The sequence below is a fragment of the Ciconia boyciana genome, chromosome 7 (genome assembly GCF_034638445.1).
Source record: "Ciconia boyciana chromosome 7, ASM3463844v1, whole genome shotgun sequence".
NCBI classification, from domain to species: domain Eukaryota; kingdom Metazoa; phylum Chordata; class Aves; order Ciconiiformes; family Ciconiidae; genus Ciconia; species Ciconia boyciana.
Window position 1 is genome coordinate 19802983 of NC_132940.1, and position 23060 is coordinate 19826042.

The 23060-nt window shown below is 37.1% G+C and overlaps 1 protein-coding gene across 3 annotated transcripts in view; it reads left to right on the top strand.

Annotated features, from left to right (window-relative positions):
- Positions 1–2472: 2472 nt before the first annotated feature.
- FNBP1L (formin binding protein 1 like) overlaps positions 2473–23060 on the top strand; it is a 58930-nt gene continuing 38342 nt past the window's right edge. Inside the window, exon 1 of one of the 3 annotated variants that reach the window (XM_072868358.1) lies at positions 2473–2756. In XM_072868358.1, the coding sequence (XP_072724459.1) occupies positions 2733–2756 (24 nt within the window). In that variant the 5' untranslated portion in view covers positions 2473–2732. The remainder of the gene's footprint in view (positions 2757–23060) is intronic. The other 2 variants (XM_072868356.1, XM_072868357.1) reach the window with 2 other exon arrangements.

Below are 23060 nucleotides of genomic sequence, written 5' to 3' on the forward strand. Positions count from 1 at the left end.
ACCCTAAGGCTTGTTAAAGATGTTTTTTGAAGAGACCTGTATGGAAAGAAGGAATCCTGTTTGTCCTGGGAAAACCTCTCATTAGCTAGATTTAGGCTTTTTAGCTTCTCAGTAATGCTTAAGTATTGTATTTAGGTACCTATGATTCGGGCTGCAGTTTCCTTCTAAAATGGCTAGAGATCACCATAAAACGTTCCATTTTGTTACATTGCTCTGAATTGAAAACAAATCCTGACATGTTGAGAATGTTGGCCTTGCACATTTTGCAGAAATAGGAGTAATTAGTTAATTCTTAAATTGCAGTTAAGTAAAAGAACCTGAGGGTTCAGGTATCAATCAACTATCCACAAATATAAATACACATATAAATATATATATTACACTTTGAAATTCTCTTGATGTATGTTGCAATGAAAGGCTAGCATTTCAAATTTGAGTGCCAGATAAGTACCTGACTTTCAAAGCTTCTGGATCCATAGATCCAGAATTTAGGATCCATTTTCCCGTAGATTAAGTTTCAGTACTCCATTGGGGCTTCTAAGGTTGAAAATTTTAATGCAAAAGTTATTTTTTAGGATTAATTTTTAGATATCTAAGCTGAAACAATTGGAAAGATGAGTTCATTTTCTGATCATTTCAGGAAAAAAATCCTGGTTCTCCTGAAGCCAGCAGCAAATTTCTAATTCACTTAAATGGTCAGGACTCTCACCCCCAGTGTTTAAAGGTTCAGTGTACATTTGTTTCTCAAAATTATGCTTTTTAAAAAAAAAGTGCCAAATCAGGCATCCAAAACCAAAGGTGCCCAGATTGTTGGGTGCATTTATAAACCTTGGTTAGGACACAGTGGAATATGGATTCTACTCAGTGCATGATTAAAGATTTTGAAATCCCTCTTTCTAAAGTTATTATATATGCAGCAAGTTATAGCATAGGTGTTAATTTAAAAGAGATAAATTAAAAAGCATATAAAATGAGCACATTCTTTTAATTTTTACTTAATTATGTTTTGAACCAGGTTATCTCATTGTATCATCTTATTATATTTTTTTTAAGAATTGTATAAAGGTGTGTGGTGAACTGGTAGCTAAGCAAAAAGTTGATTGAAGTTTACAGTGTTTAACAGAAATTATTTTTTCCTAATCCTGAAAGGCATGCAATTTGAGCGAATTCAAATATATATTTATTTATTGTTTTTAAAATTTATTTATTTATGCTTCATTACCCAAATCCTCAACATGTATTCTGCTTGGTGAATATTTTTAGTAATGCATGCAACCTACAAACTGAGTTAGTGTGTCAAGAGTTCAACTGAAGTGTGCCCAAGTGTGGAATTTAATCTTTGGAGTCTAAAATTTGGGCGTTATATGACCACCAGCTTGCTAAAACATACATGTAGGCCACCACAGCACGTGGCACATTTATTCATCTCGTTGATCCCCACAGACCAAAAGCATTTCTGGTGTAATGTGATTAACTTAAACATTTCACTCCAGAAGTTACATTGTTGATCTGTGGTCTCATCTGCTTATTTTGATAAATTCTGATGTTAATATTATTCTAATACAGTAATTTCATATTGATCTAGAAGAACTTGCATTTTCCTTTCATACGGAAAATAGGACTAAACCTAAATTAAAGTGTGATGCAAAGGAACATTACCTGAAAAGTGACTTGGAAAGGAAAAAATAATTGAAGTAATTTTTGTTTCATGATATAGAGACTTAAAACAGCAGTATTTTCACTGTGTTTTTATTGCAGTCTATAAAAACGATTTTAAGTAAAAATGAGAGGAAAATCAAGAAATTGATGCCTTAAGAGGAGAATTTAATTCGAGTAGCTTTCAAAGCCTCTGCTTTCTACTAGTAGCTTCGTAACAGACACTTCGCTGAAAAAAATCATCTTTGACAAGGATTTAACACCCCTGCTTTTCCGGTTGCCGAGGAAACTCCCTGTTATAATTCAACGATATAATTCATCCAACTACTCCATCAAAAATAGCTTCTTTTTCCTCAGATGTCAGCCTCGCACTTCCTAACTTCGCAATTTATGACTGACTTACACACCTGTGGGGTTAAAAGAAAAATAAAATCCTTCCCTGTTTATGTCTTCCTCGCCATCGTGCCAGGGAGGAGGGTGCGAGACCCCGCCGGTGCGCTGCCAGGCAGGGCTCCCGCCTCTCTCCCGGGCGTGAGTCAGCGCTTTCCCGGGGGGAGGCCAGGAGGCGTCGCAGCCGGGCGGGATACAAAGACCCGCGGCCTCGTTGCCGCCTCCCGCCAGACACCCCCCACCTCCCCTCGTTAATGAGTAACGACGCAGCCGGCAACAGGAGCCGCTTCACACCGTGACACCCCTCTGCCCGTTGGGGGCTCCGGGGTGCGTGTGGCGCCTCGGGAGGGAGGCCGGGCGCGGACCGCGCCGCCGAGCTTCCCTTGGGAGGTCCTCCCGGTCGGCGCCCGGCCTCCCTCCCGCGGCGCGGCGGCCTCACCCCGTCCCGTCCCCCCGCCGCCTGAGCCGGGCCCGCCCCTCTCCCAGTCTCCTCCGCGGCTCCCCCTCCCCGAGCCAGGCGGAGCAGGAGCTAGGAGCGACGTCGTTCCTTGCCGCCGCCGCCTCTCGCCTCTCCCCTGTGACCGAGGGCACCGGTGCTGCCCGGCGGGACCCCTTCTCCGGCCGCCGTCCGACTCCTGATCCTCGCCGTCGCCTCTGCTGGCGCCGGCACTGCCCGTGGAGCAGCCATGAGCTGGGGCACGGAGCTGTGGGTGAGTCCCGGCTCGCCTCTCATTGTGTCTGGGATTCGCCGCCTTCCCTTGTCTGCTGAGGCGGCTTCCCCCGGGGAGGCGCGGAGCGGCCGGAGCTGAGGCGGCCGCCGAGGCGCTTTGTTCGGCGCTGGGGCGGCGGGCACGGGGCAGGGGGGGCTTGGGGGGGCGAGGCGCTGGAAGCGGCGGAGGGAGGTGGCGTAAGCGTTGGGGAAGGGGGAGCCGAGGAGGGGCGGGCGCTCGGCGGGGGCGGTGGGTCGGGGAGCGCCTCGTCCGGGGTGCGGGTGCGCGCGCGCCGCCTCGCGCGGCTATGGCGCTCACCGCGGTGGGGGGGCTCGCGGCGCCTCGCCCTCCACCGTCCGCCCGGTAACGGTCGCAGCAGGTCGGGCTTCTTTGTGTGCGCCCCCCGCTCCCCCCCGCCTTCCTCTGAGGCGAAAGGAGGGGAGGGCTCTCGGTGCGAGGCGGCTGGGGCCGGCGGCGTGCTTGGGGGGTGGCGTGGGGCGGGGTCCCGGCGCGGCTCGGGCTCGGGCAGTGGCCGCGGCCCGCACCGGGCACCCTCTGGGCGGCGGTGCCGGGCGGTCGCAGGGCTGCTCCTCTCCCGGAAACCACCGGACTGCTCTGACGAGTAAAGCGTTTGAGCTGTCGCCCCTAATTGGAAGCAGCTATTATATAGCTTTGTCTTTAAAAGTACCCTAGAACATTGGCTAATACTGTATTGTATTTTTTTAAATACGGAGAATTGGCAGCAAGGAGACAGACAGTGTCTGTGCGCCTGTGTCTGCGTTGCGTTAGATCTTTTCTTAAACCCCCACTCCTCTTCCGAAGGGTTTTTGGCTGTGCCGAGGGCAGTACAGAAGGGGCTTTTCCTGGGGGAATCTGCCCGAGTGAAGCACAGCGATGTCTGCTTGCAGGCAGTTGTGAGATGTTTTATTTTCTCTATCAGATTTCCTACTGTTGCTGCTATAACTGGAGCTGACACTGATCGTGGGAAAGCTTAAGCAAAAAAAATTATAGTACCAAGGAGGGTTTAACGTCGCCGTTTTAAATGCTGGCCGCCTTTCATTTATTTGCTTTTAAAGATCAAAGACTGCGAAGCACAGACACTTGCACTCAGAAAAAAATTTACAGAAAGCTAAACATTGCAACTTGAAGTCTATTCAGGAACTCTTAACTTGGACCTAGCATTATACTTTTTTTTTTTTTTTAATTTGAAGTTGAATTAAATTCCTTTATCAGTATTTTCTAGTACAGGGCTATTAGTCTCTGGAGGAGCAAAGATCTGCTCAGCACCGAGACAACTAGTTGCCCGAGTGAGCTGGGGAGTTAAAGGCAGGCTGTGGCATTGCAGTCAGAGTGTGTGGGTGGGGTATAGGATTGGGCCAGTGAAGCTCCTGAAGCCACCTGAATAAGTCGTGTCTGGCTATGCAAAATGAAGATGTAATAGCATTGCATCAAGTGTACTACGTGGAAAAGCCTGATTTAAAGATATTTAGGGGTTACTTTAGTGTTTTGTACCGTACCTTGTACTTAACTAGGATTTATAGGCATGATGAGAATTCGAATAAAATGCACTTGTGAAGTGCTGACAGCACTGCTGTAACAAAACTGAAATATAAAACTGTTGTAATATTAACAGGAGTAAGGAGTAAGTAAAAGTCATGATTTATATTGGCAGCACAAGTGTATCTTTGTAGCTCATGCTTGTATATACTTCAGATGAGAGGTTGTAGGTCAGTGTTTTGGAAGGGGGGGTTTTGCATTTTAGGACAGCACTGAATTTTCTTCTGTAAGCACTTAAGTATGTATTGCTTTAGAAAACAGAGTTTTGGCTTACTCATCTCTGTTCATTTTGGCAGCCTCTTAATTTTAGTTTCTTTGTTCAGCTTGTAAATGACAGTTAAGGTTTTGTGGTCTATCTTGTATTCAGTTTTGTAAGAAGGTATTTATCTTCCTTACGTGCTTAAGGAATATATACAAAAAGGTGGATTTTGACCTCAGACTTCCTTTTAATGACAGGCATTTTATTCACAGTGTCATTAAACTAGCTGAATTTTATCTAGACCGCCTATATGTTGTTTCCTAAGTCACTAATTCTTATGTGTTAGTTTGAAGAAATAATGCCAGAATTTAAGCTAAAACTTTTACTGCAACGCTTTTATTTCAGCAAAATTTAATATACTTTTTGCTTGATATCAGGAGATACCTGCAACTCTAATGAGGTAACTATGCAGAAAATGGTCTGTTTGTAACTATACAACTAGGCTCTGACAATACAAGTTTTTACATTAAAGTGTGCCTTTTAAGTGAGTTTTTTTTTCCTGCTGAATCTAATCATACTTTTCAAAAAATATCTATTAGAGTTATAAAGCAAACTGTTTTCTTAGTTGGAAAAATATTCAATGCTTCCCTTACTGATTGAGAAGAGTATTGAACGTTTAATTGTTTTAACAACTTGTGTTGCGCAAATAAAGCTATTTTTCTTTTAAATCTGGTACAAAATTAAATTCATTAAAAAATAGCTTAAATCTAGGTTAAAAACACAAGGAAAAACAGTATTTGTGGAGCTTCAAAGACGGCTCTGAACAAGGAGTAAATAAACTATTAGATGTGTTTGTGTTCTACTGTAGCTTTTCCTTCATCGTTCCCATTGCTAGCATCAGCGCAGCTTCAGAAGGCAGCCCAAGCCACGCTGTGTTTGCTAATGGCAGCAGGGCACTAGTCTCCAGCTGCAGAGCGACTTATTCTGCACAGGTTTTCTGGAGACATCGTTGAGCCTAAAGCTCTCCCTCATTAGTGCTTGGACCTGTGGTCATAAAGTAGAATTTTTCAGGATTGAGACTGGTATCTAGGTGATAGTTTTTCAGAACATTTGCAAATATGTATGTAGGCTTTGCTCATTCACTGAGGCAAATTTGATTATTTTGTATCAGGTGTTTTAATATCTCCTTAACCCTGCCTTCTCAAATTGCATCTCTTCATGCTGATTATTGATATTTTACGCTGATTCACAGTTCTGGTTTTTTTTTTTTTTCCTGGAGTCTTTATGCTATTTCTGGTAAAGTAAAAAGTGTGCATGGATGAATTTAGAGACAAATTAAGGAGCCAGAAGAAAAATTAGGGAATTAGGAAGGTAATTCATGTCCGGTATTTATGTGGTACTTATGGCTGTTCTGGTATTGAAATGACGCATATGCTGCTTTTTATTTCTTAAGTGATTATATTTGGGGACATGACAAGGGAAAGGTTTTCTTTGATGGACCAGTATTTTCTAATTCTTTAAATTCTGTAGCTGCTATTTCTGTTTGTGGATTATGGGGCTTTTTGGTTTTCAGGCAACCATTTTTATATGTACACCGCCATTCTCTGAAGCAGATGTGCATTGGCCAAAACATGTATGTGTTGAGTAGGCTGAAGTAGTTAGAGGCACTTCGTGCTTTCACTATGTCTTGGCTGAACAGCATGCTCCCTGTTGCGTTACTGCTTCCAATTATGAATGTATTTCCTTTGATAGCATTGTATGAAATAATGCAAATTAATAATAATAAAATAAATGTTGTTTCATTTAAGCCATCCTGTCATTAGAACTGTTTCATTCTACAACGTTTTCTACGCTGTGTGAAATGTGCTCCCCTTTTATGCTTTTTTGATCAATTTTGAAAGTATTATTCCACAAATAGTTTTATTCTCATTAGTGCATTTATCTTTGTGGTCACTCTGCAGCATATTCCTTATGGTATGTCCCCACAAAAACGAAGATACTTCAGTGAACTGCCTTGCATGATAATATTCTCTTAATGGTTAGAACGGAGTAGTGAGAACTGGGAAGTCCAGTCTTCTGTAAACCCAGTGAAATAATATTTTCTGAGAATTTGGCTGTTGTGTGCTACATTTTCCTATCTGTAATTAACTTTTTCTTAGGTAATATTTGTAAAGCAATAATCATCTGATGAAGGGGGGCACATAATTGCAAAGTAGCATTGCTGCACTTCATTAGTAATAGAAAATTGCTGCTGTTTATTTAGATACACTTTTCAGAGTTTTGATTTATTTCAACATGCTTTTTTCAAATGCAGCATGCTTATGTTCACCTCATGAGCAGGAATAGGGTTTACACATTGAAGTTGTGGGCAGACTTGCATACTTTGCTTAATAAGGTGCCTCTGTCTAATTTCTATCAAACTGTACTGCAATATCCAAGGCAAGAATAGATGAATGGAAGTAAAATTGTTTTTTTTAGTAACTTGAAATATTTGGAAATAAAAATGATGGATTCTGATATGTTAAAGAATCTACTCAGCATGAACATCTGTTCAGTGTGTATGTTTCTGTACATCTGGAGTTCTTTTTGTGATGGGCATAAAGTGTACAAATAACATTAACATAGAATATTTAACAAAATGTATCTGGTTATTGCCATCTTGGGTTTTTGTTCAGTTAAATTGAATATGTAGTGTATTTGCTATGACGCTAAAGGTTCACTGAGCTTTGGAGACTGGAGGATGGTTGATAATGAAGTTGGTGGCTTAATGAGTGGAGGCAAGTGAAACTCCGTGTGATTGGCACTCTGAATTGGCTTCCTTGGAAATTAATGAAAGAGTTTGTGCTCTTTAAAAAAATCAGGAAGGATGTTTTTCAACTTCTGATGCACGTTCTGTCTTTCAAACTGCTGTGAACCCCTTAATAGCAGTTGGCAGAAAAAGAGTTTGAATACCATTTCAGAACATTTGCAGTCTGTAAAACCAGTCTAGCCATCTGTTTCTCACCTCTTGATAAATATTTAAAGTAGAAGTTTTGCTGAGGGCTTTTGTGCTAAGATTTTATGATTTAAAAAAAAAAAGGCTATAGAAGATTTAATGATACTATTGTTGTGAGCTCCTTGGGGCCAGAAGCACACCATCTTTTATAATTAAGAAACCACTGGCACTGTAGAATACTATTTTAGAAATGAGTTACATTTGACCAAAGAAAGATCAAAGTATATTTGGTGATGTGCTCTTTTTAATCTTTCCTTAAACAAAATTCATTCTGTGCCTAAACCCATATTTTATTTACAAAAATATTAACTATCTTTCAGTTGCATCAGTTGTTTTTCAAAAGCTGTTAAAAAATTTCTTATGCTTTTGATGCCTGTTTCAGACATTGTTTCCTTCTTGTTTTAGAATTATATATTCTCTTTTTGTAGAAGAAGATGAATTGTGTGGCGATGTTGTGTAATCTTAAAAGTTGCCAAGTTTGATTATATGTAAAACATCCACAGAATGTAAATATGAAAAAGGTGACTTCAAAAAATAGCTAAGTATTATGTAACATATTTCTGTTGTAATAATTTATCATATTTTTGTTCACTAGATTATAAAAATTGATTTATTTTTTTTTTAGCTAAAAGTTTTTTTTCAAAGCAGTTTGAAACTGAGAAACCTTTCTCTACAATTAGTATGACTGTGTGGTTATGTAGTCACTAGCACTGCTAATACTAGTAAATTGTTTTTTTTAAACAGTTAAAAAAACATTGAAAGTAATTCTAAATATAAAACCGTATCCCATGTGGAAATTCTTCTGTGCTTTTGAATCTTAATCTTTGTAAACTTCTTTTCCAGTGTGCTAACATATACTGTGTTAACGGCAGTATTCTATTTAATACATAGATGTTTGTGAGATGAAACCTGGATGTTTTTTTCCAGATTTCTTCTTCAACTTAACCCAAAGATTGCAAGCAGTACTCTGTATGGATTCTCTTTTCATTCAGTATTCTTGCTGTTGTGGTCTGCAAATGTGTGCTAGGAATGTGTCTTGCGGCTAAAGTATGAAATTACAGAGTTTTCCAGATGCATGGGATGGCCATACATTTCCTCTGTCATGGGTAAGATACTGGATAAAATGCTTAACCTCTGTGAGGTTACAGTCTTTGACAAGGAGTATTGTGCAACTTACCTTGTGAAGACCTCTGAGATTTCCAAATAGAAAGTTATGTAAGGATCAAGTACTTGATTATTGAATGTGTCGTTACTTCAGGCTCCAGAATGAAAACAATTGTATCGAGTTTTAGTTAGAAATAATGTTTGTCCATATTTTTCCAGCAATTGTTTGGTTCATAAACATCTGACCTTTTTACTGACTTTTCCAGGAAGGGGTGAGTCATTGTCTTCAGAATTTATCAGTTTGGTTTGGATGTTGAACATAATTTAATTTAAGAATGCATACGTGTTTGTGCCCTTGAGTATCTGTTTAGAAAGTATTTTTTCAGTTTTGAAAACTGTTTATCACCTGATGTCTATCAAAATGGCATCTGTTTTTATTTATGGCCCCACTTGTGTATGTACTTAGAAATGTATATGCTCTTCAAGGAAGTTTGTACAAACATACACAGGACTTTACTAATCTGGAAATGCTGAATGCTGGAAAAATATTTCTGCCGTTTTAAAAATGTAGGTAGTATCCTTATTCATAATACAAAATCTGAGAGTTGCCTGTATCAAGATTCTAAATGCTACAGCTGGCAGTTTGATTTCCTGAGTGAGAATAGCAGGAGGTTGTTTGAGATTGCAAGATCTTTTTTCTCAGCCAAGCAGAGGATTTCTTTAAAGAGTGTATCTGTCAAAAATAATGATCCTTTGGAACGGCAAATCCATCAGAACTTGGGATGGAGAAAAGCACGAGTAGAGAAAAGTCTGTTGTCAATGTGTTCAGGTTTCTGCTCTTGGTGAGGGGTGTCCAAGTAGGTATGATTTGTGCTTTCAACAGTTTGCAAGTGAATACTGGAAGACAGAAGGTTTGTGTTAATGCTTGTGTAGAGTTGTTACTGATGCTATAGACATACTGAAATAAGTCTAAAGTGTCTGAAAGTTCATTTGTATATTTAGATTAGTTCTTATACTGGATTGGTCTGGGTGAGACCCTCTATTATTAATAAAGTAGTTAAATACTTCAGTCTTTCCATTTGCAGAGCACTTTTTTAGCATGCTCAGTAAAGCCAGTAATTGAGTAATGCAGGTTTTGGTTTGTGGTGTGGTTTTTTTGGTGTTTGTTGTTTGGTTTGGTTTTTTTTTTTAATGGAGGGGAAGTTCTTTTAACACATTTCAGATGAAATTTTCATTGTTCGTAGCACACATGTGCATACTTATTCAGCAACTTGAATTCTTTTCGGTAGAAAAATAATTCCCCAAAGTCCAGCTATGTTCAGCTTTTTCCTTGTGTTGGTGAACAAATTGTTCAGTGAAAGCTGAGATTCCAATCAGCTTGTTTCATTTTGCCCCTAGTGAGTTTACGTACCCCAGTCCCAGTGCTGTCTTGGCAGAAAGTTTAGAGGTTCGTCTTCGGATGCATGTCAGTGCTTCAGCTGGATGGGAGGAGAAGGAAAAAAAAAGTATTACACTAATGAAAACCTTCTGGTTTTCATTAAAATGCTGACCCTCTACACTGACTTTGTTTACGGAATTATCTGCAATAAATTTGTTAGTCTGGGTTGCTGTTTTTTCTCCACAAGTTCTATTCGAAGGGGAGAGTGGCAGCAGTATTGTGTTTCCTCCTAGGTGACAAGAACAAGAAAGGGCTTGATTTCAGATGTACTTATTTTTCTGTTCATTTCAATAGTATTGAAATTTGAAATAGTTACATGTGAGATTCATTAATAACTTTTCCTTGATTTTTTTCTTTAGTCCGAACTCTGCTTCTGCTTTGTCATTTACAATAAAAGGGCATTAGACTGCTAAAACTGCTTTCTGGCATTGTGGTTTGTATGTTTGTACATAGTTTTTTTACTTTTTACATCTTTCGAAGGAAAAGTGCAGTCTTACAGTGAGCTAAAAAGCTAATATTGCAAGACCTGAATTTTTCTTGGGCTTTCCTGTGGAACTCTTGAGTCGTCTTGGGCAAGTAAATTTATTTTTCCCCTCTGTTAGCTGGGTTGTAAAATTGGAATAAAGTTTGGGGTTTTTAAAACCAAATGAAAATTGTAACAATACCTGCATTTGTAGAATACGTCAACATTCTTTAATGTGTAAGTGCAAAGCAATATAGTGTTTTAAAATGTTTTAAAAGCAAAACACAAAAAGCAGCAAGTTCTAGTAACTCATCCTGATTCTCTTTGATCAGACTGTCTACTTGAAGTAACCATTTAAAACTCTTCACTTGAAAAGGTAAAATCTGCTGTGTACTAACAAGAAAGTTGACCATTTTATCACAGTATCTATTAGTGTAATGCTTATGCTTAGCAAGTATTTGTTTAGGAGGCAGGTACCCTGCAGATCGCTTCTCATCAGCTGGTACACAAGAAATAGTACAACGTGCTTTTTTGTGGTTCTATATTAAGTAAACAATATTTTTTCAGCATTGTGCAATGAAATGACATCTACTTGATTTGAGTTTGGAGTGTTATTTAAGTACTGAAGAACTTCTGAAATATGACAGCAATTGCACTGGAGAGTTGAGAGGCAGTCTTGGGGGAACCAGATGTGAGTGAGGGTGATGAAGATGGGTGTGCCTTTTGGATCTTTATCTGCTTTGTAAATTCTGTGGAAAGACAGCATTTGGTTGCTGGATTCGTTGTCATTCATGATGGGTGCCCAACTCAAGTGGATGTGAAAACCTCACTTTGTAACTTCTGGTTGGCAGAGTAATTGAGGGGGTTTTCTCTGAATGTGGGGTATGCTTCTTGTACACTTCGTTTTTCCCCTAGATGCTTCATTTCTTTCAAAGAAGGTAAATAATGTTTTATTTTTCTAATAATGTTTTCAAATAAGCATTTGCTGTAGGTGACATAGGGTTTTCTTGTGGCCATGAGTAGGAAAATAATTGATATGTACGAACCCAAGACAATATCTGTGCTATGATACAGTTGGCTTTCTCTGCAGTGGAGGACTATTCTGGTAGAGGAAATTGTAATGTTTCTAATATGCAACACTTCTGTTTGTTTGGGGTTTTTTTAATAATAAGTGGATAAATTATTCCTGTTTTAGCTATCTGTTATGACATCTAATCTTCCTGCAATTTTTTGCCCTATTTATATGACGTCAGTCACAATTAGAGGAATATTTAGGGTATTTGACATCTGTAATCAATAGTTAGAGTGTATTTTATGTTTGTATTTATTTAGAGTCTAGAACCATTAGTCACATAGTGGGCTTGTGTTGTGCTGCGTTCTACACAAATACAGAGTATAAAGACCATCCCCAATTCAGTTAACTTTAAATTCAGCAGAAGATGGGTCATTTATTGATCATGCCAAATGACAGAGTTGTGCAAAACCAAATATTGGTCAGCACGATGGGCAGTGATCTCAACTTCAGCACCTTAACTGTTTCTTTGGTAAGCCTTGCAAGCGAAGGGTAGCAATGTGATGGACCTTTGTCATGTTTGCAGGGGATTAGCACATAAGCAACTTAAGAGAATGCAGGAAATACTTGCTGAAATATAGAAGGGAGTGTTGGAGTCTCATGCAAAGCAAACGGTAATCCTGTGGTATAATGAGGTAATAGACCTGGAATCAGTCAGCAGTGCCCCTGAAAGTGAGGTTAGAGGCTAATGTTTGATGCAGTAGAGAAGGATGCAAAGAAACAGGGAGAGATAACACTCAAGAAACGTATGCGGGTGAAATGAGAATCTATTAATACCAGAGAAGAGGATGTTGCTGTAATTGAGAAATGAGATGGATAACGAATGGATAGATTGCAGCTATTGGAATGGTTAGAAAGAGCCTGATGTTCAAAAAATGATGTAGAAATAACAAATCTTAGGATAGAACATAGATTTGAGATTCAGGAAAGAAGTCAAATGCTCAGGTGAAAGAAAAGTTAAAGGTTAAGACCTTGGTTTATAAAAGGTACAAAGCAATAAAGTGCAGTAGCTGTTAAGAGATGATATACATTATCTAGATTTTAATGAAACATGGTTTATCTTAGTTTTTCTCTGAAAATAAGTTCAAATTCGTGATTAGTAAATGGAAAGCTGTATGAAGGTTCGTTAATGAGGACTGATGATAAAACAATTTTGTTCTGAAGAGTCAAGTATGGTCTCCCTCATCTGCCTTGGATCTGCTTTTATTTGGATCCTAATAGTGCAGATACTTGTCTATATATTTAATTTTACCAATATTTGTTCATTTTATGAGCAAAGGTCTCACAGGATCAGCGAAACTCATTAATGTGCTTGAGAGTAAGTATTGTATATCAGGAACTTTTCAGAGCATATTTTTTTTAAGAGGGGGGGTAACTGCAAAGCTGATTAAATCTGCAGATACTTTAGTGATATTGAAGTACTAATGCATTCTTTAAGGTGATCTTACAGGACAGTCTTCTATTTTCCACTCTGCCCATGTGTTTCTGTGGCAAAATGTACAGTATATCCTGAGTGCAGTATATCCTGACTTTGCATCTGAGCTTCCTGACTCTACCTGTAGACTGTAGCTGCTGTGCTGCATTATTTAAATCAGCAAAAATTACTATGTTTTGTTATTTTCTTTAATTACTTAATTTAATGGGATCTCTTTTCAGGCTTATGAGCGTTGACTGCTGTAAACTGGGATTTAGTAGAACAAGGATATAGGTTAGTACTTGGATTTATGAATGGTGAAAATCTTACTCTCAAATTATTTAGACTTTAATTAATTAAAAGTTTTAATTATGTTTTTTATTATCTGGGGAATTTGCTAAACAGTAGATGACATTTGAGATCTGCAGTATGGTCAAGAAGGTGTTAGAAACTTACTTGGAGGAAGGGAAGAAAAGGATAAACTTGTGTTGGAAGGTTCTTCAGCATATTGAAAGGTTCTTCAGCATGTAATAAAATGGGGAAAAAACAGACTGGAACATCTGGTTAGGTCTTGTATCTAAGAAGATGGCATGTTTAAAAGAGGAAAAATGAGTTTCTTGAAAATAAATAGTAACTTATCAGGAAAATCCAAATGCCTGGGATTCTTCTACTTCGTAAGTAATGCGAAGGGAATGTAGGCTGTACAGTTCCATGAAACTTAAATAGAAACGTCACCATGTGAAGCAAGCCAAAAAATTTAGTGAGGTATCCTGAGTCTTTGGCATAATACTCAAATATTTATTCCTGTAGCAAGAGGTGTGGTGATCTGATTAAGTCTGATTAAGTCTTTAGGTTGAGACTAAGGAAATAGGGGTTGTGGGTTATTTGTTTTGGTTTAGCTTGATTGCTTCTTTGTTTTGTAAAAGCTGCAAGGCCTTTTGTGTTTCTTGTCCTGTTCTCATTCCTGCTGAAGTATTGCATTCATATAACCTAGATTTTTAAATCTATCTCCCTGAGTTTGAGACACCATTAATATTGAGTAGTTTCTTCCTGACTGATATCTTTCTAATAACAAGGGCAACTTCTTTCCAAAATGGCTTTTTAAGAAACATTTTTACTTTGATACTGGTGCTAGGGAGTGGAATGATTATCTCTTTCCAGGAACAATGTTGCGGTTCCTCCAGCGCTGGCCTAGCACTTGAGAGATACAAGTGTGATTCCCCCAGTTCCAGCTTTGTCCTCTGCATTCCTGAGAGGGAAATAGTGAGGTAGGAGTAGTTGTGGGTAACTAAGAAGTTTTTACTAGAAGAAACATCCAATCGATGGATTGGAATTGGAGTCATGTAAAACCAGGAATTGGCCCTATATGTTAAAACCTTAGTGGGCACAAACAAAAACAACAACAGGCTGTGTATGCTAGCTACTCTTTGTGCTGGATGGCTTAGCACCTAGAGACTTTCAATAACTTTGGTTCTGAGGGGATGTCATTTAGTTTCACTGACATTTCAATAGCTGAACTGAAGTAATTTTCTTCGAGGTTTAAAATAAAGTCTTAAAGATGAGATGCCAGTGGTATTTATGCTTAGTGATTCTTAGGTAAAACATTTTTCCACATTCTGTCTGGTTTATACTGCAAGGCTGTAATTGTGGGCTGTGCTACGAATATATCTTGACATCATTTGTATGAAATGCCTTGCAATTTTTGAGAAATTATGTAACCAACTGAAGGTGATAGTACTGAATGGCCAGCATTCATGCTTTTTTCAATAATGAGATACAATGGAATATCAGTGCTTCAAACACAAGTTTCAATCTTGAGTTTTAATTCCGAAAGGAGATGTGTTGTTTCATCTTTATACAGACTTTAGGTCTAATAGCAGGGAGTAATGCTATTAGTTTGTCTATACTGGATGCTGGAAATCGAGAACAGTGGATTTCTAACAAAGACCTTATATGTAAATTTTTCTTATGATCTTGATAGATTGCTTGTAGTACTTTGTATTTACTTAGCATTTCAGACTTTTATCATGCAGATATAATCGGACTGTAAGTCAAACCTAAAGCTTGTGGCTTTCATGACTATTTTTCTTCCTTAGGTCATTGGAAAAGAGGCTTAATTTTTTGCTGACTTCTGTTCATTTGTGGGAAGAGGATCATGCTCCTATATCTCCAAGTTAATCTGACAGTTGTTTGGATGTCACTTGTGATGCTTTTAGGACTGGTACCAGTTACTCTGTTAGGAAGATAGCATAGCTTTTCATAATGTTGTTTCTTCCTATCCTTTCTTAGGTGAATTTATCTTAGTCAATACAATGTACCCTCCAACTTGTTAATAATTTCAGTGGATTTATAGGTGACTTTTCAATAAGTAATTTCACCATCTGTCTGTTGTGGAATACTTTCTCTTCAGTTTGGGTTATATATTTTGTTCGTTAAACATGGAGGAATGAGTGATGCATATTTTTAAAATTCTGTAAATTTTTGTCTTGTAATTGGTCATGATAATGAAATACAGAGGAGAGACAGAACACTTGCAAGCTTCATCCATCCTAAAGCAATCAATGTAAAACAATGTTTCATATGTTGTAAAGGTGTTTTTGTTCTTTAAGTACATGAATTGTCCAGTCAGCTGCACGTACATAGCAAAAATGCCTTATATCTCTCCGTATCTGTAATTTCAGGTGGTAAGTTTTAAAGCATTTCTTCAAGAGCACTTTGCAAATTTTTCATTTATTTCCAGTTGATTTCAGTTATCTCAAAGTAGTACAGTATGGAGTTTAACCATTGCAAGAATTTCTTTTTTTTCTTTTTTTTCTTTTTTTTTTTGAGATGTTACTATATTTTGTAGAGAGCTGATGAGGGCACTTGAAAAATCTAAATAAAAATCTATGTATTCCTGTCATAAGTAAAGGGTTTGAGGCTTTGCTTGAAGCTGGATCCTTTATCTTTCCATATTATCTGCCACTAAACAAGCTAATGCAATAGTAAGTTTATACCAGGCAATGACACCCTAACGTATTAAGCAATTTTTTACCATGAGATTCTGCTTTTCTTTTTCCTGGAAACAATTTCTTTTTATCTTCATTTGCTAGAAGTTCCTAACAATTTACTTGCTTCATTTTTAGTTTGTTTAGACTATCTTCTTAAGTTATTTTTATTCATAATCTTTTATGTCTTTAGAGTTACAATTCATTGAGTTGCTTCAACAGCATTAGTGTCTGTCTTCTGCTTAGTATTAACTTCTATTTTATGAGGAAGGTGGAAGAGTAAAGAGTTAGCATAGCAAGTTAACAATGAAAAAGTACCAGATATGTAAAGTTATGTGTAAGAAGGTCTTGTTTTGGGTATAGCATGCTTTCTGATGTATGCAGTTTTCTTCTGGGCTTTGTATGAGCTGTGGTTTATTGTCTCTATTACATGGTATGAAGCATCTGCAACATCGTAAAGACATTACCAAAGGCTTTCATGTTAATGTTTCAGCAGTCTTTCATAATCAGTATTGGCATATGAAGAACACTTTTCAGTAGCTGTCATTGCTTTAACTTTTTTGAGTGGAAACAATGGTAGATATGTTTTATGTAGTGCTTAAATGTGCAGTTTACGAGTTTATCTGTTGGCTTTAAACCTTAAGGACAGTATATGGAAAGACATTTCCAGTAAAGCTGTATTTAATACTAGCTGACACAGAAGGTAGTATGGCTCATCCAATTACATTCATCTGGCTGGAAACGGTTTACTGTTTCAACTGCAAGTAGTTCATTTGAATTACATTTGGTATGCTGTTACCCTACTTCAATATTAGGAATCCTAAGTTATATCTTGAGAAAAACACCTTTGTTCAGTATTTTCTCCATGATTTTATATGCCTGATTTCACCTCAGTATTTGTGTACTAGTTGTGCATTTATTGATGTTGTGGCCCAGTTTTATTGCTGTTCAGTATTCTGCTATAGTTACTGGGAATCTACTTGTTTCCATTTGAGTTCTTTATCTATTACATCTGTTTTATTGAAAAAAAGCTATTATTAGTTTATGCATTACAGTTGTAAAAAATGAATAGAGTTGTTTCTAAGATATACAGATTCAGAAATCAGAGATGCCTATGCAGATGTGGTGGTAAGTGTATATTGTAATATCTCCAGTTGTTTGTTGAAATGGGGAAAACTATTTTGCAGCATGGTGAAAAACATTTTCATTAACATTTTAGTTCATTGTTGAGTTTGGAATCCTTGATGTGAGATGTTTGCAGTACTCAAGAGCAACAAAGTTCCGTATCAATCAAAACACATTATATAGGCTTAGTTAAAAGTATTATTATTAAGATATTAGAATATTGTATCTCAGCATGATTTTAAAATGCAAGTAGAACAAATTAAACTAAAGATGGTGACAAGCATAAAGATGGATGCTGAGAACCATAGCAGTTTCGGGAGGGTTAAATAACATTAAATTGCTCTTGTGTTACTAGTGATTGCCTCTATGAACTGGATTATACATTTGATTGTTGTGTGAATGATCCGGTTTGTGGAATGCTAGAGATTCAAGAATTTATTATGGGTTTGTGCTACTATGTATTCTTGAGAGGCATAAAAATTTGGGATTGTTTGTATGTAACGAAAAAAAGAAATTTTAATTTTACTATCAGCAGTGCATTTTTAATTGTATCAGGTTGATATCATTCCTTTGCAGGAATGATATGTAGTTGTCTTTAACTCTTTTATTGAGATTTTCTTGCTTCCTTTCCAAATCATTCTCTTCAGAAAACATGGGTGGCTGGGGAGCTTCTTTAATTTCTTTAGTTTCTGATTATATGCTGAAGATGCATTGAATTCAGGTACTGACACAGATAAGAAAATGACTAATTAAATTTTATTTTGTTTTTATTTATTTTCTTTTTAAAAGATAGGCATGGTTTTAACACATTGATATGTAATGATTTATGAAATGAAAAAAGAGATACTTAGGGAAAAGGCACTTCTCTTGCATTTTTTCTACCACAAAATCTTGATATATTTTTTGATTACAAATAGGCATGTTTTAATCACTGATTTGAAAATGTTTTTTGCTAGGATATAAAGTGTTAAGGCTCCCCAGATATGAAACATGGATTTTCAGTGGGTTTTTAATCAAGCTCAAGTGTTAAAAACAAAGTAGGGACTCCCATATGCAATTAGATGGTTTCAGTTTTATAGTCAATGTAATAAGAAAAGACAAAACAGTTTTATTCAGTGTAAAATAAATGGTTTTGTCATTATTTAATGTTTTATTCAATATTTGAGGCTGTTTCTCAGACTTTATTCAGCATTTTATGACAGTTCCTAGAACATTGATTATTTACTGAGATTTATCACTTATTGTTTAATGTTTTGCTATTTTAATTCCCTGAGGACTTAGTGAAATGCGTACTTAGTAAAGACATGAGTAGCATTTCATGTTGAAGAATGAAATTACAAATAGTTGGGTTTTCCATATAGGACATAAAGAATGTGATGTGGCAATGATACAAAATACAGAAGAGGTTCCACATCTTTATGCAAGAAAAAGGCTGTGCCACTTTCTTCTACTTACAGGTCGATGTGTAGTAAGGAGTGTTAGGTTTATAGGGTTTTTTGGTTAGAACTGGATTTTGAAAGGGAAGTACTATGATTTGTAGCGAGTTACTGTGCTGATCTGCAATTGAGTTTTGAACTACATCTCCAGTATATTGTTGAGTGCTTTTTTACTGTTTTGCTCTTTATTATTTCTGATGTGGCAATACTGAAAAGTCATTAGGAAAGAGACCTACTAATTATTTACTACAGTAGCAGTTTTTCTGTGGCTGTCGTCAATGGAGCAAGCTGCTTTGTGTGGAGTATAGAATTAACATAGTGCGTAAAATGTTGCTGTTAAATTGGTTTCCCAAAGTATTTCTTGATTAGGGCAGAGAGAGATTCTCGGTATCTGCCTATTGGGTAAACAGTGAAGCTATGTTAGTCACGTAAATTGTTCAAAAGAGGCTTAAAGAAGGAATTAAAAGGGAAATAGTAGATGGACAGGAGATGAAAAAATTAGATTATGATTAAAAACTGATCCTGAGAAATTATGAGGGGAAAAAGTTGACCAAGACACTTCTGTTTCAGTCACAGATAAAGTACCTAGTTTGATGCTTGTTTATCTATGCCTTTCTGATCTCCACTGTATTTCAGTGTGAATTCTCTTGTATTTTTATTAATTTAGACAGGAAGGAAATAACTGCAGAAGGTAGGCTACTGCTGAAATAACTTTTAATTTCTACATTGGCTATTTGATTGGCTCTCAAAAAGAAATTGGCTCTTCAAAAAGAAATGGATGCAGTCTGGTGTCAGTATTGCCAGATGTTACCATATCGTTCCATGTTTGCTTCTCTCCTGAATGTGAATACTATTTGTCTTGCTTCAGAAATATTTGCACTGATTATGCTATAGATTTGCTTGCTTTCAATATTGAACTCCTGTAGTGCTGTGGAATATATTTATGGAGCCCATTGTCTTTGTAATCCTGATGTAATTGCTATGCCGGGTTACAGAAACAGTATGAAATTGAGCTGTTTTGAGTTTGGGCTTTGTATATGTTTTGGAAAGAATGAGAAAAGTAGCTATGACAGTTTAAAAATGTGGGTTTTTTTTTTTTCAGTACACTGATGTTTGTACTCAGCTTTTGTATATACAACTTCAATGTGCAAATACGTTGTAATAGCGTTTTTTTACGTAACTTTTCTAATTAAAGTGCATATGCTTATGGTCAAGCTACCTCACTCTGATAATTTCCCTTGTAATTTAAGGTATTTGGGAAGGAAAAATACCGTGTTAACCTGGAAGAGGAACAGTATGTGTTTGTATTATTTGATCTTGCAAAGAAAGTACATTTCTACTAGGAAAAAAATGTTTTATGAAGAATTTTAATATTATTCTTACAATACAGGTTATGATTCTGAAGTCTGTGGTGAAGTATAAGAGGACTTTACTGTATATTTGTAGGCTCATATCTTAAAAACTCTGAGATAAACTGACACACAGCAGAATTATGTTACATTTTAATGTTATCTGAATCACAAAACCTTGAAAAATTCCATTGTTTTGAAGATGCCAGTAGTAACATCTGGTTTTAGTTTAAATTCTTTATTCAGTTATATTAATGTTACTATGAATTTTGCTTTAAAAACAATGAGTGCAGTAGATTCCATTGCGAATAGAGGATGATTTTTGTGGGTTTGGGTTTTTTTTCTTTGTTGTTGTTTGTTTTTTTGGTGTTTGTTATTTCCCCCCCCCCCCAGGGTGTTATCTTCATCTGAAATAGTGTTCCAAAGAAGATAGGAAGGCTCTAATTTACTGCCATATTACTTTCCTGTTAAGTATGTGGATCTGGTTTTATGATCAAGTTTGAAAAGTATTTACTGTTGTTTGCAAGATATTAATGAAGGGGAAAAGATGTGACTTGTGTATTCTTTCTCTTGAATACTAAAATATTCACAGGTGATATTGAAAAGGGAAGTTCACCTTAGAGTAGGACTTTTTACAGAAAAATCCCCTCGTCTATTGAGTTGACAAAACCAAACAGTATATGGTGAATCAGTTAACAGACGAGCCTTCCAGTTCCGTAGCTGTTCACCTAACCAGTCCTCAGTGATCTCTGATCATCTGAAGTATTGAACAGTGTCTGCTCCCATTTAATGGGAAGTGAGTGTGTTCAGAACAGAGTCTGTGATGATTAATTCTGTTAATATTTGCAGCCTTTCCTAAACAACAAAAGGCTAATGATTCAGTTCAGTAAAATTGAAGAGCTGATCAGAATACCTGTGTATGGGTATCTTACTCTCAGGGATTTAGAAGAGCAGATATTTGTTGACAATCTGTATAGTACTGTTGTATCTTTTGAATACTAGTAGCAACAAATGTAAGGTATATGCTTTCATCTTAAATCTATCTGATGGGAGCTGATAATAGCACTAGGAAATACCTTCTTATATTCCAGTAGCATTCACTGTATTACAGTGTACCTACATTAGGAATAGTGAGAGTGGTTGAAACAGCTTATCAGAGCTATGCTAAATAAGGAGATTCTGTCTGGATCTCTATGTCTGTGTTTAAAGGTAAAAGATTCACATTTACCAGAAGATCCAATATGTATTATTTCAGTAACCAAGTTCTTGTAGGTTTATTGGGTATTTTAATTACACCTATTGTGAGAAGTGATCTAAAAGTTAACACCAGGATATGTTTATTTTATTCCTGTGCTATAAGTTTTTTTTTATGAGTTCATTGTTTACTCCAATTACTGTTTAGAAATAGTGCCATGAAAGATACTTTGTTTAAGGAACTGTTGACTTGAGTTTAATATTCTAAATAACATGCACCTTTATTAAATACATATGAGGAAAGTTATAAGGGATATACTGTGCTCTCTGTGTGTTGAAATGGTGAAGTTCTGCCGCTGATACTCAGTGCTTGGATTCTGTATAGATATTTTTATACGATGTTTGTCCTAATTGTCAGAATGATAAACAGTATGATTCAACCCATACCAAACACGTTTTCTTTCTGCTTATTCCACTGAGATAAGGCTTAAATGTGCATCTTTAAATGTGAAACACCAAATTGACTCTTCTGCATGGGATTTGTGTACCCTACTTGCTAAACACTTCATGGTTTTTAAGTCAGGTAAAAATGGTATCCTCAGAATGGTCTACTTAATAGCTGAGCAGATAAATACAAGGAAGTGATATTTGGATGACAGGGAAGTTGGTACCCTCCCTTCTTTTTCGCCTCCCCCAGCTGGCAGAAAGTACTTCCTTGTTTTAAATTTGTATCGCTTGCTATCACAGTCATCTTGGCTTTTTGGCGAGTTCAGAGCTATGACTCTGTTATGGTTCTGAACTATAGTGTAGTCTATAGTGTAGACTCTGACTAAGTTATATGCAAACTAATAGTTATTTTATTTATGTCACATTTCAATTAAGTAAAACTTTCACTAAGTGGTGCAGTGTAATCTGGGTTTCATGGTAGTGCAACTGAACATACTGTAATACAGCTTATATGGAGTTGTGCATGTACATGTAAGGGATGGAGATGTAACTTGATAAGCAATCACTGTGTGCTGCAAAGCAGTGGATTGGATGCAGGCTCATTGCAACAGAATGAGCAGCAAAGCTGTTGGAGGTTGTTTCCTTCTGAATTTGTGATGTAGGGCATCTAGGTGTTCTCTAATAATATTCCATTTGTCTCCTATTGTCTCCTCTGTAGCTCTCCCCAGGGTACAGGTATTGCACAGGTATTATACCTCCAGGGTAATAACCTCCTACTCTCAGGAAACCATTTTGCTTTGTAACATCGATACCACTCCTTTCTTTTCTTGAGCTCAGTGTTCCAAGTTCACTCCTGTAGTGTACGGAGAGGAAAAAAAATCAGTGCATACTCTCTCTGCTTGTTAGATGCTATGCCAGACTGGCCAGAGCAGGAACTTAAGCCTTCTCTGAAGAAGTTGGCAGTAGGTAAGATCTCTTTCCTGTTTCTACAAGTTTTCGGAAAACAGATCCTTTAGAATGCAAAAATAGATTGTTAAGTCACATATGCAAGAACTGGAGAGTATCAGGGCTGCTTGCTCATTTCGTCTCCTGCGGATGCATTTTTACTAATATTGTGGAAGTATCTATAATTTCTAGAGAGGCATTTAAAAGTTTTTGAAGTTTTCAGTAGTTTCACAAATGGATTCCTTAGTCATACACTAAAATGTTCACCTTGTACACTGGGTGTCAAACCATGTAATAATCTTTTCTAACTGAAGAATTAAATGATTATTTATGCAATTTTTCAAAAATAAAAATCTTGCAGCATTGTTTTCAAAGCCAGATACTTTGTTCTTGCAGATTTTCTGCAGGCTAACGTTAGTCATGCAGTAAATGCTCTGGTTTTGTACAGAACTTCTGCTTCATGTGAGGCCTCACATGGCTATTGGTCATGCAGTGAATTCAGCATTCTGCTGCTTCATTGATGTATAGCCCCACTGCTTTATACTATGTGTTATTGCAGTGTTGCTGTAAAGATGGGAT